This window comes from Mirounga leonina, unplaced genomic scaffold (assembly GCF_011800145.1).
Source record: "Mirounga leonina isolate KUSES-001 unplaced genomic scaffold, KU_Mleo_1.0 Mir_129, whole genome shotgun sequence".
Classification (NCBI taxonomy): Eukaryota; Metazoa; Chordata; class Mammalia; order Carnivora; family Phocidae; genus Mirounga; species Mirounga leonina.
This window is the reverse complement of record NW_023270323.1, coordinates 80,567,570-80,583,180: the sequence shown is the minus strand read 5'-3', so window position 1 is coordinate 80,583,180 and position 15,611 is coordinate 80,567,570. Positions and strand designations below refer to the sequence as shown.

General features: G+C 59.6%; 1 protein-coding gene across 3 annotated transcripts in view; it reads right to left on the bottom strand.

Annotated features, from left to right (window-relative positions):
* Positions 1-1,223: 1,223 nt before the first annotated feature.
* LETM1 (leucine zipper and EF-hand containing transmembrane protein 1) overlaps positions 1,224-15,611 on the bottom strand; it is a 36,988-nt gene continuing 22,600 nt past the window's right edge. For 2 of the 3 annotated variants that reach the window (XM_035005462.1, XM_035005464.1), the window contains 8 exons: positions 13,713-13,832; positions 12,094-12,225; positions 11,625-11,768; positions 10,890-11,024; positions 7,526-7,660; positions 6,424-6,614; positions 5,324-5,462; positions 1,224-4,128 (listed from right to left, as the gene is read on the bottom strand). In XM_035005462.1, the coding sequence (XP_034861353.1) occupies positions 3,979-4,128; positions 5,324-5,462; positions 6,424-6,614; positions 7,526-7,660; positions 10,890-11,024; positions 11,625-11,768; positions 12,094-12,225; positions 13,713-13,832 (1,146 nt within the window). In that variant the 3' untranslated portion in view covers positions 1,224-3,978. The remainder of the gene's footprint in view (positions 4,129-5,323; positions 5,463-6,423; positions 6,615-7,525; positions 7,661-10,889; positions 11,025-11,624; positions 11,769-12,093; positions 12,226-13,712; positions 13,833-15,611) is intronic. The other variant, XM_035005463.1, reaches the window with a different exon arrangement.

The window sequence follows — 15,611 nt, the reverse complement described above, 5'->3', positions numbered from 1 at the left end:
GAATGGTGCCTGGGGGCTGGGAAGCAGCACAGGTAGCTTCCAGGCCCGCCAGCTGGAATTCTCCCTCAAGACCCTGCGGGGATGGAACGTCCTCCTGAGAAGACTGGGGAACGCCTCTCTCTCTCCTGGTGTGAGTCTGTGCCAGCCGGGCAGACAAGACTGAGGACCGCCAGGGGCGGGACCTTCGTTTACAACCAATTCTCGGTGTTTCATACTCATGCTGTCCTCGTTCTGCTCAGGAGCACCCCTTCCCCAGGACTGTAGAGCCATCTGCCCTCCCAGATCAGCGTCCCCAGAGCCCTGGTGTCTTTATGTGGCCTTCTGAACTGTGGAGCCGAGAAACAGGCTCCCGCCCAGGCCTCATGTCGCCCGCAGGCTTACACGGCCCCTGTCCCCACGGTCCCCGGCCACTGACTCCCGCGATGGCATGTAGGTGCCTGCCAGGGCACCGCAGAGAACCTGGACAGGAGCCGCTGGCTCAGGGCCCAGCCCAGGGGGAAGGCAAGGGCTGAGACCCAGCAGCCCCCCACCCACACCTGCACCCACAAAAATAACCTCTCCCACATGGTTCTGGAGCCGCGTCTGAGCTCTCAAGACCTACGGGGCAAAGGGAACGTGGCCAAGGCTGGCCTCAGGGAGAGGTGGGATGCTAGTGAGGGTGGCCCTCAGGCAGGGTGTCAGGACTCAGTAAAGGTGGAGGGATCCCACACAGCGCCCCATGCAGACTGGTGCCAGTGAAGGGGTGAGGCCACCTGAGATAGGGTGGAGGTCCCCGGCTCAGGGTGGGGTGGTCTGTCTGCCGGAGGGAACTGGGAGGATGGTGGCGGGGGGGGCATCGTTGTGCCTGTCCTGCCGCCTTGTGGCCCTCCCTCCCAGCAGGGGCTCAGCTCTCTACTCTGGGCTAGAGCGCAGGCAGCCCTGAGCTGGCTCTCCGGGCCCTGTCCACGCTTTGGGGAGCAGTCTGCAGGGTAGGGAGGGCCCCTGCATCATCCGGGACCCCCTCAGTGGAGTGCACAGCCCTTGGGCAGCACCGTCCCCACTCCCAGGAGTCTTCAGAGTCTTTCCCAACAGAATTGGGCCCTCCTAGGTGACCCTTCAGCCAGGATCCCAGTCCTGCCCACCCAGGTCCCAAGGCGTCCACTGAGAACTGGGGTCGGGGGGAGAGCCAGGTCAGGCAGCGGCCTCCTTCACCGGTCTGGACAAAGCAACCACCGCACAGTGGACAGGTCATCACGACAGTGCTTTATTAACCCTTCTCCGTACATCACACCGAGTGTCTGGCCACCGCACGGGGGTCAGGCTGGGGGCACAGTCTGACGGGACATGAAGCCAGCGCGCACCTGAGGCCACCTGGGCTTGAGCTCCGCTAGGTGGGACGTCCATCGGGAACCTGGCCTCATGGTGGCACAGCCACGCCCAAGGGCCACGTGCCACCCCCCTCCGCCGTGAAGGTGGAAGCGGACCCTGAAGCCCAAAGCAGACACTCCAACAATTCTGTCCGCTTCCACCTTAACTTCTGATGCGCCACATGGTTCAAAAATCTTACTTCGAGTGTTATGGGAACATTAATTTGGCATTTTAATAAAAACACTATTTCTAAAAAAAGACATTTATACACAGCTGGTGGGGGGGGTTCTCAGGTGGAGCTGGCCCAGGGCACCACTGTGAGAACCGCTGCCTGGAGGTTATTCTGCAAAATTGCAAAGCGCCCTTCATTTTTAAAAAGTCTGGATTTTGCGATTCCAAAAGGGCTCCAGAAGCCACACACAGTTTTCCCAAATCCCAACTAAAAGAGTGGTGTTTAAAAGGTGGAGCGAAGGATGAAGCACGCGCTAAGAACTCCTGTCTCCTTTGCAAGCAGGTGTCGACATCACAGGCTGCTTCTCCTCCAGAAGCGCAGGAGGGCTGCGGGAACAGCCGTCCGACACCGGCGGTCACGGCCCAGGCGCCTCCGCAAAGCTCGCGGCACAGAACTGACTTCCAGGTCTACCGCCGGCACGCCCGGACACGACCCTCAGCTGCGGCGACCAGCTCAGGACGGGACCATCCCCCGCGCCACCGAGGCGGGGCCTGCAGCAGGGCCACTGCCCACGTGGCCAGCCCCGAAGGTCCTCGCCAAGCCCGGCAGCATCCGGGGGCGAGCGACTCTCCCGGGGGACGCGGACAAGCGGGGGCGCAGCGGGGGCGCCCGGCCGTGCCAGTGACCGCATCGTGGGGATGCCCAGGGCACCCGGCCAGGGCGGCGACGGGGAAGACAGGATCTGGGCCCAGCTGCTGGGGCGCCGAAGCGCCGCTCGCTACAAAGACAAGCGCCATCCACGGGGCCCACAGGCGGCCCAAAGCTCACAGACACGCACACTTCCTACGGCTCAACACCCGCCACTAACGGAAGTGTAAGGTAATTTATAAATATTTTAATTAAGCATGTAAAATATATTTCTCAAATAATCGAAATAAAAACCCTTTAGAACCCAACTGTTACTTTACAAAGGCTTACATTTGAGAATACATAATCTTATTCCTATTTTGTCAAGTTTCCTCTTTAACGGCTGAGTAAAAATTTTCAAGTAATTTAGAAGCCGTCCTTTCTGGGCCCTCCTCCTCCTCTCCCGGCTCACCCGGCTCACCTGGCCACCCTGTTCCTAGCTCTTCCAAGCCTGTGCCTGCATTCCGCCGAGAGAACGTTCTTGCCCGTAACGGCCCCAGCCTTTGAAGAACAAGTCCGACAGAGCTGAGACCCCAGCACCCCGCCCCCCGAGCACCCCCGACCTGAGCTGCCAGGTGCTGAGGCGGCCAGACGCCAAGCCCACGGAGGCCGCCGCGCTCCAGCCCCGGGTGCGCCAGGTGAGCCCGACCCTCCAGAGCCTGAGTGTTGGACCGGCCCCCGCCAGGGCGCCGCCTCTCTGAAAGCCCCTCAGGACTCCCCGCCACAGGACCCGTGCGGCCACTGGCCTGCGGGTCCGGAGGAGCTGGGAGCAACGCTGTAGCAGGGGGTGTGCGCTCCGAGCGCCCCGCGCCGTCCCTGGACACACAGCGCAATCCGTTCCCATCACCCATGGGGGTGACGGGGCGCCGACAACCCAAAGCGGGAAACTTTCTAAAAGCCACAACAGCATGATCAATTAGTTGAGCGGAAAGGCTTAACTTCCAAGGGCTTCGTTAGTATCTCTCCCGGCGTAACTCTCGTCGGCTACTACGGGTCAGACCTGCAGCGTTGTGTGACAAGGCTGCACTCGTCAACTGCTTCGAGGGTTAGGGGAACACCAAAGGTTAAACCAAGCGAGGGCGGACACACGGCAGGAGACTTGCACAAGGCACCACGTGCCTGTCGGGACAACTGGTTTTCCAGAGGCCATGGGACCCCCGTCGTTCCAGAGACGACTTTGGAACTGTGCGTGAAAAGGTGCCATTTGGCTGCCTGACGGTCAGGAATCCAAGTCCGCAGACTAGTGGGCACGTCTTCTCCAGAGCCAAGGAGGGCTGTGTTTCTCTAATTCCCATCTGCGTGCCTCAGGCTCCACGGGCACGGGGAGTCCACACGGCTGGTCCTTTCTTCCCCAGGGACAGGCACCAGCAGGGTGCGGCCCACGCAGGGAAGGAGGCACCTTACTGCCCCGGCCTGGCCCGGGCCCACCTCTGGAGCCAGGAGGCCCGTGTGCAGCCACGACTCCCCGGCTGTTGGCGGGCCGCACACGTGGCCACCACGGCTGGGGCCACGGCAGCACCGTGCCACTGTGTGAGTCCAGACATGATGCCCTGGAAGGGTTCAGGGATTCCAGACTGAATGAATCTTCGTGGAATGATGAAATTAAAAATTACTTGATTATGGAAGTTTCTGATTTATTCCAGACAAAATACTAGATTGTCACTAAGAATTACCTCAAAGCCGCCTCAAGCACAGCAGGGCCCGGCAGCCGGCGCTGGGGGGCGGAGGCCGACGCGGGAGGGGCCCCGAGGCGCCCGTGAGCGGGGCAGGCCCTAATTCTTCACTTCGGCGGCCTCCTTCCCAGCCTTCTCCTTGGCCTTCTCCTTCTCCTCCACCTTCTCCTCCTTTTCCAACATGGCTACAATCTCGGCCACCTGGCTGGTGGAGATGTGGATGTCTTCTTTGTCCACCAGCTCGATCACCTACGCACACAAGAAAGGGACGAGGGGCTCGGGGGTGGCCCTGCCCCCACGCAGCGCTTTCCCCGCAGAGCACGCAGGGGAGACGGGACGCGGCTCGTCCCAGCAGGAGGGCCCCTGGGGTCCTGCAGCAGCCCTGGTTCCCCAGTACCAGGCCCCCACCCACCTCCAGGAGGCCAACAGGCTCCAAAGCCCCAGGCCAGGTTAAAGCTAGGAGGCAGGGGTGCCTGGGTGGCTCAGTCAGTGAAGCGTCTGCCTTCAACTTTGGGGTCTTGGGATCGAGCCCCATCTCGGGCTCCCTGCTCGGCGGGGAGTCTGCTTCTCCCTCTCTGTCTGACCCTCCCTGTTTGTGCGTGTGCGCTCGCGCCCTGTCAAATGAGTAATAAAATCTTAAAAAAAAAAAAAAGCTATGAGGGAGAGGGACTGAGAGAGCAGAAGACATGTGGTGTGTGAGGATGTGGGGGTGGGGGGAGGGGAACAGGGGGCGGGTCCCCAGTCGGGTCCCTGGTCGCGGCCGGGGGGCCTGCCCTGGACAGAGGCTCCTCAGGAACATCTCGCCCCCGTGGCTCCACCAGGGCAGAGGATCCAGGCGTGCAGGGCGAGGGCATCTGAGCTGCCATCCACACCACGGAAGGGGCCCCAGGGGAGGGGTGGCTGACGTGGGCTCGGGCCTCCCAGCCTCTGCTGCTGGCAAAGGTAATGCCTTGTCTTCAAGCGGACCACAGTCACTCAGCAGTTATGCTTTGTAAACACGTGAAAAATCACCAACCAGCTGGACACTGGAAACTGTTCAAACACCCGTGAAGGTGCTCTCCCCTCAGACACCTCCTTATGAAGGTGGAATTCCATTCCCAGTCTCCTGGGCTGCCCAACTCTCGGCACCAGGGACCCAAGTGCTCCCCTGGATGCCCCCTCCGGGTTCGGGTGGCCCGGAGGACGGCCGCACACAACTCCTCCCCGCCCCGAGGTCTGCCCCAGGCACCCTGCCGCTGCCGCATCCCCCTGACCACGCCATGGCCCCACCAGAGGCCACAGGAGGCCAAGGGTCCAGTCAAAATGCAGACGGGCTGCTCTAGGTGGACACCCTAAGCCAAGGGTTTAGTGTGAGGGCAGGGACGGGGCCACACGTGGAAAACGTCCACCCCCAGAGACAGCCGTCGGCTGGGCCAGGCAGTCCCGACCCAGTCCCACAGCTCACCTTGACGAGGTCGTCGATGTTGATCTTGCCATCCTTATTTTCATCCAGCGCGGAGGCCAAGCTGATGAGCTTGTTTTCTGGAATGTGCTTGATTTGCTTCATGGCACTGATGAGCTCGGTGATGCTGATGACGGTCTCCCTGGGGTTTGGGGCAGGACACAGCCCGTCTGCGGCACTGCCACACCCACGCCCTCACCAGGCCTCCTACGGGTCAACCCTGACCCAGGCAACCGCGCCCTCCAGCGCTCCCCGGCCCCTGCCTTTGGGAATGCCCACCCAACCCGGACACAAAACCAGAGATCTCCACTTGGTGCCACGTCTCCCCGGGTGCTGCCCCCCAGCACGCCTCTCCACTGCGGGGCAGCACAGAGTGCGCCACGGTCCCCGGGCAGGGGTCCTCAGGCCCGTGTGTGCCGTGGCCTGGGCGGCAAGGGCCGAGTACTGCCTTCTGACCAGTGAGGGCGGGTGGGCTGACACAGCTCAGGAAGGACACTAACCTCGTCTGGGGGAGAAGGCCCCCCAACCCGAGGACAGCAGGAAGCCTGCAGCTAGCCCACCTGCCCCCTTGGAGATGTGGGCGCTCAGAGCACAGTGCCCAGCCCAGGGAAGCACCGTTCACCAGCCGGACAGCTCTCCACTCACACAGTGACCTCCAGAGTGGGGGTCGTCACTGAGCGCCTGTGTGCAGGGGGTTCAGGAAGAGAGAGGCGGCAGGGGAGGGCCCAGGGGTTCCCAGGGGAGCTGCAATCCTATGTACGAACGTACGAAGGACCAGCTTGATGGCAGTCTGGAGACAGGTGTGGCCTACAGTGGCTGGGGGGTGAGGGTTGGGTGGGTGGGTGGGGGGGACCAGCCAAGCCACAGGTACGGTCCTGACAGTGGCCAAAGTGTGCGTGTGCGTGCGTGTGCGTGCAGGAGAGAGGACCCTGAGAGCTACTTCAGTAAAACGGTTAGTGACAAGTGGAGACTGAGGTGTGGCTGGGCTTCTGGCTGGAACCACTGGGTCAAAGGTCAGGGGTTGGGCACCACAGCTGAGAAATGCACTTCAAGGTCAGCACATCTCCGAGTCTCCCTGTGCCTGGCGTCGGCGCCCTACTCACCCCGTAGGCGGCTGCTCGGGGGTGGAGCCCAGCTTGCCAGCCTGCTGGTCCATCTCCAGCTGGGACAGCAGGCTATCTATCTGCCCGATCATCTGCTGCACCCTCTTCGTCAGCCTCTTGCTGGCTTTAGACTCCTCCACATAGATCTCTTCGCCAGTCTTGGAAAGCTCCTTCTTGATCTCTTGCAAGTCCTAACGAAATTATTCAGCTATAAAAGACTGTCTTAAAAAAAAAATAAAAAGGAACCATACACCTCTGTTTACCTTGTGAAAGTAGTTAAATTAACCCAAAGGTAAAAAGTTCCAGGTCACAAACAGAGCTGCATAGTCGTATCTGCCTCTCTCATACAAACTACTCTTATTTTTGCAAACTCAAAATATTGATTCTGTAGCAAGGGAAATGGCATCTATTTGAGTCTCATCTTTCTTCATATTTGTTAAAAGAATAAATAAATGGATGAAAGAATCAAGGAACAGAAAGTGCCTTCGTAATCCCAAATCACGACTGTCCCCATGAGCAAGCGTTACAGGGAGCAATGGAAGGTGGGGCTGGAGACGAGGCAAAGGGCTCAGTATTTCTGGTGAATACCTAATTCCCAATGGAGAACCCACCATGGCAACAGAGTTGCCATGAAAATGGTTCGTTATTTTTACCAATCAATCTCAAAACTAGTCATCTTTTCCCAACGGATCTATGAAAACATAGTTCTTTTATAAAGTAGGCTCCACACCCCACGTGGGGCTTGGGCTCACGACCCTGAGATGGAGTCACACGCTCCAACTGAGCCAGCCGGGCACCCCGAAACAGCTCTTTTAAATCAGATTCGGAAGTAATATTTATAAAACAGGTTTTCCTTTAAAAAAACAATAATAAATGAAGAGAGCTAGTGTGTAAGAAAGAAGTGTTTCGGGGAACTACGACCGCAGCTAGGATTCCATTTATCAAGCGACCAGACACAAGGCCTGGTACCTTCACGGGCCTGTGAACTGCCACGGCGAGCGGCCAGGAGCAAAGGGCCCAGCCGCACGGTGGCCCAGCCGCGCAGAGACCGCCGCCCGGCCCAGAAGAAGGCGGAGGGCACCCCCGAGACGCCACCGCCCACCTCGCTGTAGTCCTGCACGTCCTCCTTGAGCAGCTCCAGCTCCTCCTTCTCCTTCGTCAGGGACGACTTCTGCTCTTTCAGCTTCGAGCAGGCGTTGCTGAGTATGTCGATTTCCTCTTTTGTTATTTCCTCTTCCTGCAAAGCAAGCACCCCAACGGAAACCCAGCTGGAGGAAGATCATCACTGCCCTCCCACCCCCCGAGACTCGGCAGCTCTTCTGTCCACACCATCTGCTCCCGCCATGTGTGGCAGAGGCCAGCAGACACGCGCGCAGTCCCCGTCCTCGCCCCCATGGCACCCACCCCCGCCACATGTGTATCGGACACGCACACAAGCCCGGGAAACCATCACCCCCTGACGGAGACCTGTCGGCCACCCCAAACCTCTGTGTCCCCAGGCCAGCTCCGAGCTGTCCTCCAGCAGGTCACACAAGCACCCATCCCAGACCAGGAGCTCATGCGTGCAGGACGTCGTCCGCCCCCTCACTCGGAGCCCCACTCGTGTTGTCCTGTGCCTCCAGGGGCCAAACAGCATCCCGTCCTGAGCACAGACCAAACCTGCTCCTGTACCGTAGGCTATCCTAGCTCCTCTGAACTTGCACGTACGCTTTAGAATAAGCCTATCAATTTCCACACAAGGCCCGCTGGGACGTGATGGTTTTGAACCTATACACGAATTGCAGAACGAACACCTCACCAACAAGGACCCCTGGCACCCACGAGGGCAGGACATTCGTCCGAGCTAACTAACCTCAACAGCACCGTAGCATCCGGCGTACGGCGCTGACGTGGCTACTTTCGGACTCACCCCCACGCGGCTCACTCTAGGGGGCGGTGAGCGATAGGCCGAGATTCCAAGTTGGCTGCTCGTGCCCAGCACAGAGAAGCAGCGCTCGTTCTTAGTGGCTCACATGCTCTGCAAACAGGCAGTTTCGCTCCCTCCTTCCGACTGTGTGGTTTTATTCTCTCTCCCCCCTAACGCCCCTGGCCAGACCCTCGGCACGCTGCTGAGCAGAAGCAGGCTGTCAGGGGCCCAGCGGCAGCTGTCTGCACAGATGCTCCTCGTCGGGTTGAGAACGTCCTCCTCTCCTGGCTTGCTGAGGAATTTTTTTTTAATCAGAAGCAGATGCTGGGTTCTGTGAAGTGCTTCTTCTGCATTGATCGAGATGCTCATACATGGTTTTTCTCCTCATTCTGTTACTACGCTCGTTACACTGACTGGTGTTCTGTATTCCCTGGACAAGCCCCATGAGATCAAGACGCGTTAGCCTTTTCACAGAATGGGTGCATCTGATTTGCCACGAGTTTGTTAAGAATTTGTGCATCTGTGCTCCTGAAAGAGGCGGTTGTGCAGTTCTCTCCTAGAGGTCTGGCATCAGCTAACGCTCATCTCAGAACAAGCTGGAAACGGTCCCCCCTCTCCGGCTTTGTGCAGTCTGTGTCGCATGGAAGGATCTCACCAGAACTTGGCCTGTGACGCCACACGGGCCTGGCTTTCTCTGTGGAAAGGCTTCCAGCCACAGTGCAGGGTCCCTACCAGAGACGAGCTATTCGGGTTCTCTGTGCACCCCCAGCAGACGCTCAGCACGGCTGAGACCTACAGGGCTGCACTGCAAACGGGGACAGACATACTCGTTTTTCCCACCCCTTACACTGACTTTCCAGGGAACAAAGGCTCTTAGCTGTCAGTTTTGTAAAGGTTTGTGCTTCTTGCTAAGAAATCCTCAGCAATCCTTAGTTCTTCTGACAATTCTTTTTTTTAAGATTTTATTTATTTATTTGACAGAGACACAGCGAGAGAGAGAACACAAGCAGGGGGAGCAGAGGGAGAGAGAGAGAGCAGGCTTCCCACGGAGCAGGGAGCCCGATGTGGGGCTCGATCCCAGGACCCTGGGATCATGACCTGAGCTGAAGACAGACGCTTAACGACTGAGCCACCCAGGCGCCCCATCTCCTGACAGTTCTAAATGTCCTTTCACATCTAGGCCGTTAATCTGTTGGAAATGGGATGCATCTGTTTCCATGAAGAAAGCCAACTGTCCCAGCCCTACTTAATGACAGGTGCCTTTTCTCCCTAACCTGCGTTCCATGGGCCCAGCCAGGCTCCATCTCTGCTCAGCTGTGTTCCAGCCTTGCACGCCCTTAAAAATGACCCTGACCCTTCCCTGGGTCACCCTTTGAGACCAGCGTGGCTCCACCTTCCTGGGACCGTCTTCCTCCCAGCCTCCTCGATGTGTCCATACCAGCATGTATCTGTTTCCAAGATGGCCCTGGCCTCCCTCCTCACTGTTCCAGCCACTGTCCTCCACCCAAACACACGGCCTCGGAGGATGACAGACCGTCTTCGGCAGCCGCACCAGCTCAGACGTGCTACCCCGAGTCTTCTCACAACAACAGTCTAGATCCTCCCTGAGACCCAGCTCTCCCTGCCGCCTGCTGCAATGGGTTCCTTCCTTCCCCATGGGCCTGGAGAAGGCTGGCGTCCCCCCAGCTCCTGGCAGCTCCACCCTAAGACCCCCGCAGGGGAGCTTTTTCTTCCAGCTCTGCCCCACAATCGCTCCTGCCAAGCCACAGACAACCTCACCCTCCCCATGAGAGGTCGGTCTTCAGGCCTCCCCCACCTGGCCCTCAACACCCCCGACAAGGCCCACCCTCCCCTGGACACAACCTCCCACCAGGGGTGGACGTGTTGGGACCGCATGAGCTGTCCCTCCACAGCCTCGTGTCTCCTCTGACCTCTGACCGTGGAGGCCACCGTGTCCCAAGCCCTCTGGGACCTCACTTGAGACCACCTCCCACCCAACACGAACCCGCAGTCCTGGCCTCTCTCCTACTCCAGCTGCCAAACCAACGTTGCCATCCGTCTACAGAGATTTCCCACACCCGACCCCTGGGAGTTCAAGACAGAAGGCGCCCCGTGTGGGGAGCAGGCTACGCCAGGACAGTGAGGCCCCCCAGGAGAAGTCTATGGCTACAGTGCCCAGCACATCAGGCTGCAGGTCACACCAGCTTCCCTCCTTGCCACTGTGCAGCCCGGCCAGGAAGGGGCCTGGAGACCTGCCTTCAGGCGTGGATCTCCGGCCACTGGGAGCACAGACGGCCCGGGGGGCCAAGCCACGGGCACCTCAGCCTTCTAGGCGCCCAGGCCCAGAGCTCGGAGCGCAGCTTGCTCTTGTCACAGCACACCGGGCCTCCCGAGAGCTTCTCCGAGCTGCGGCCTCGCCCTCCGCACCCCACAACCGCCTGTTGTCACCCTAAGCCTGGCCCCGGCACCTCAGGAGTCCCTGCCCCACAAGCCAGCCCCCTCTCCACCCTCCTGTTGGGCTCCAACACGGCCTGCATTCTGGGTGTGCGTGCGCGGTTACCTTCAAGCCTTCCAGGACAGGGGCCGTGTCCTTCAGGGCCTCTGACGGCAGGGTCACCTCGGGCACTTCGGGCTGCAGCTCGGTCGCAGGCCTCCCAGGGGCAGCCTCTGCCGCCACTTCGGGCTCCACTTCCTTCTGAAATGCAAGTCCACTGCCGACTCAGCGTCACCTGGCGCCCCGGCCACCGTCCTAGAGCATCAGCGCCGGCACGGACCGAGGGCACGATGTCAATAGGCCGGCTGTGCACCGGTGCAGGTTTGAAAGCCCGGCAGCCAGCATGTGGGAAGTGACCCCCGTGAGGCGTCACTGCAGGACTCCGACGGGCGCAGCTGCGCTCCCAGGTCCACGGAGGCCCGTCTAACGCGGTACCAATATCAAACTCCATCTTCCGTCCTCCCCTGACAACTGCATGAAGCTGCCCCACGACTTCCAGAGCAAACACACCCACCGCCTGGGCCAAGGGGCCCAAAGAGAACGTGGGCACTGAGCTGCCCCTCTGTCCGTCGGCCAAGCCGGCCGTGCTGGGGGACTGGCACCCAGACCACGGAGAGCCAGCCAAGTCCCGTCCCCTGGGCCTTCCAGGCAGAAAACAGGAGACGGACCGCAGGGACCCTCTAGACACGGTTCCACAAGCAGTTTCTAGAAAAGCTGGAGCAGACAGCCTTTAGCCTGTCCCAACGCCCTGTGTGGCTCCCGCTCTGCCTGGGCGGGCCCACGGACCTGCCAGCTGCTTACCGCTGCCTCGGAGAGCCTCTGCAGCTCCTTCTCCCGGTGCTCCTGCTGGATGGCCGCCTCCTCCTGCAGCGTGGCCTCCAGCTTCGCCTTGTTGTCCACCTGCTCACCCTCCACTTCAGCCACCTTCATCTGGGCCTCCTTTGCCTACAGACCGGGGACACCTGTGAAGGGGGTGCCTGCGGCCCAAGGGCTCGTGGCAGCATGGCAGGTTTGGCCGCGGCCAGAGAGGCCCCTGCAGCAGCCCTGCCCGCCTGCACTGCCGAGTGGGACCGCCTCCTGGGGTCGCACTCAGGAACCCGTCTGCTGGAAAGGCTGCAAGGCAGCCGAGGGGCACCTTCTGCACCTGTCACAGGAGCCCTCAATACTCAGAGAAAGGACCGATAAGACAGAAGTGGGTGGGGCGCATCCCCAGAAGCGAGAGGGCCCCTTCCAGAGCGAGCCGCAGAAGCGGTCTCCTGGCAACACGTACCACGATCTCCGGGAGTGTCTGCAGCGTGGACTTGAGCTGGTCGGCGGGCGAGAGGGTGTCTGGCAGGTACATGGCCCGGGACAGGATGAGCAGGGACGTTGGGATCTCCTGATGCAGGTGCAGCTCCAGCCACTGCAACCGGGGGTTGAAGACACATACTCACCTGCTGGCCGCGTCCCATCGGCCTCTCCTGGGACCTGGACCCTGGAATTTTCCTCTCTTCTGATTTGATGGGGGAGGGGGACTTGAGTAGATGGATGCACTAGATCACTTGAGGAAGTTCTCCCCAAAACAAGAGTCCTCAATTTCTACAAGGCCCACCTACTGCCACCTCTTATGACCTGACTCCCGCCTCAGCTGACCGAGCCCGAGATGCCCCAGGGTCGTGAAGACCCGCGCGGCATGGCCACCAGGCTCGGGAAGCACAGAGCGAGGCGACCACACTCTCTGTTAATGAAGCTCTTCGCTTACTGATTTTTTATTTAATTTTTCTTTTTTGGGGTTGGGGGGCAAAAGGAGAGAGAACCTCTAGCAAACTTTCTGCTGAGCACAGAGCCCGCCGCGGAACTTGATCTCATGACTCTGAGATCACGAGCTGAGCCAAAACCAAGAGTCGGATGCTCCGCTGATGGCGCCACCAGGCACCCCTGGAAGTTCCTCACGTCCAAGCGCCACAGACACTGCAAGGGTGGTACCTGTGGGCTCAGAAGGCTCTCAGGGCTCTGCCAGCCTCGTCAGGGCCAGGCGCTGCGTGGGGGGATGTTAGTGACACAAAGACAGTGTTCAAACGACCAGGAAGACACGACAAGGTCTGGACACAAACTGGGCGCAGGACAGAAGCGGAGACGAGACGGAGGACACACGACCAGGGAAACCCAAACACTCTGATTTCCGACAGTGTCCCACACTCACACGTGCCCAACTGTGCTCAAAGCAGGCTGCCAACAGTCCCGGGCATGCCCGCGGGAGACACAGGGACCCAGCCTACAGAGAAGGTTCTGCCGGGGGACCGCACAGTAAACAGCACTTGTGTTGAAAGAGAAGAAGCAGGTGCTGACACACCTTTGTCTACATGTGGAGGACAAGCCCCGGGGAGGGAGCCGGCCCTGCAGACAGAGCTGGAGGGGGGCCCGCTGGCACTGGGCATGCGTTGGGTCTTCCGATGTGGCAGCTCAAGTGCCGTGCATGTCCCCTCTCCAACCTCTAACCTACTCAAACTGATGCAGCTGCCACGCTGGTCTCTGGATGCTGACCAAGGGCCCCTGAGTCGCTGGAGAAAGCAAGGCACAGCCGACAGAGACACTCAGGATGGGCTGGCCTGGGTCCTATTTACCCAGAGGTCCCTGGCCTCAGTTACAAGACACGCTGGAATTTTAAGGGAAGTTCACCTCATCCTCATCTGTCCACACAGGACCAGAATGGGACAGTAAGGATGTTAACATCAGCTAAGAGCAGGTGAGAAAGGTCAGAGCCGCGAACATGGGCTATGTGAGCACACGACAGAACCAGGTCACCACGCACCCTCGTCCAGGCCTGGCTGCCACCAGGGTTTGGGGAGAGTTTTTCCACAAGCAGCCCATCTATGCTGGTCAGATGGTGGGGAAGCCCGAGCCACACACCTGCTTCAGCTGGTCCTTCAGCCGATCCTCCGTGACACCGAGGGCCCGCATGCCTCGCGCCCGACACGCTGACTGCAATTCCTTCACATTCAGGCTGTCCACCCCTTCCTCAGCGATCAGCTGTAAAAGAAAGTCAGCTAAGTACACGTGCAAAGGTCATTCCAGGATTACAGTGTCTCACTGTCAGACACTTTCCTAACACGCCTTGCCAAGTGCAAGACAAACCAGCACCACCAAGGCCTCAGCTTTGGGTCTGCAGTGACCAGAACCGTCTGACAGAAGGTGCGGACCTCGGGGAGGCTCACAGTGGCCAGGATCCCACCTCAGCCCAGGCCCTGCTCCCTGCGCTTGACCGCCCCTTCCTCCTCCTCCTCCTCACGGTCACCCCAGCGTCTCTCCCCACCCCCCACGGCCCTCCAGCCACCCAGCGGTTCTCAGTATCCGCAGGACGGGAGGAAGGATGGAGAGCAGTGCGATCCCGACCTTCTGAAGAGGTCTCCTGGCCTCCGCCCGAGGTCACAGGGACCCAAGGGAGAAGAGCGAACCAGAGTTCCCGTGCCAGAGGCCCCCTCGGCCGGCCCCACTCGAGCCTCACAGTGACCCTGTGAGGCAGACAGCACCGCGACTCCCCGTCTCTGAAGTAAGCTTTCCATTTTGAGATGACTGTAGATCAACATGCAGACATGACAGACGGGGTTTCTCCCCAGGGTAACGCCATACAGACGATGCTGACAGTCGTAGCCAGCACGGCGACGGCACCAAGCAGGAAACCCTTCTGTCCCCACGAGGACCTCGTGCTTCACAGACACTCCCACCTCCTGAGCCCCTGGCAACCACTCCTCTGCTCCTCGTTTCCGCTGGGCGGGGAGCTACGACTTTGGGGTCTCCCGGGAAACCTGTGCACCTGCTCTTCCCTAACCAGGCAGCGCTGCGCCGGAAGACCACCCCGCTTTAACCGTTCTCCCACTCAAGGGCAGCTGGGTCTTTTCAGTTTGGGGTTGTTATGAAAAAGCTGGGTTTTTGTTTTCGTTTCCCCATCTTCCTGTGGGTTCCGTGGTTCCACGTGGACTTGTGTCCCGTGCTGCTGAGTACGTCTCCTTGCGTGGTACGTGCAGTGGTTGCTCACCGTCCATATCCTCGTCCCAGTCCCAGCAACGTGTCGACACCTTGGCCCCCGGACGCCCCTTGACCTGTCCCCCTCACGGCACACTCGTCTCAGCGTCTCCTGCTTCCACGGACAGCCACCCCACACAGCCCGTTTCTGCTGCGACCATGGCACTTGGCGTAGAGGCGGACGAGAAGGAGGTCTGTGCTCTTTTGTCTTCATGGTCCAGGCCTCCTGGCACCGCTGACCTGTGAACAACACGGGCTTCAAGTGCGCAGGTCCACGCACGCTCGGGGTTTCTCCACACAGGACGGCCCTGGAAATGTCTTTTCTCCTCCTTACGGTTTTAGTAACATTTTCTTTTGTCTAGCCTACTCTGTTGTAGGAATACAGCCTGTAACACATATTATACACAAAACAGGTTCGAGAACTGTAGGTTCTCGAACTGTAGGTTATACACCTACAGTTCGAGAACTGTAGGTCATCGGTAAGGCTTCTGGTCAACAGCAGGCTCTTAGCAGGTAGGTTTTTGGGGGTCAAATGTCACACACAGAGGGCCCGGCTGTGCCACCTGCTTGCTGACCCCTGAGAGACACATAGGGAGGAGCTCCCTCCAGTTGTTTTTAATGGAGTCAAATCCTGTCTTGGGCATTTTGTTTCTTTCTGAGAACGTAACCTGAAACACTACAGAGCCGAGGGTCATATAAAAGGTGGACCGGGGCGCCTGGGTGGCTCAGTCGTTAAGCGTCTGCCTTCGGCTCAGGTCATGATCCCGGGGTCCTGGGATCGAGCCC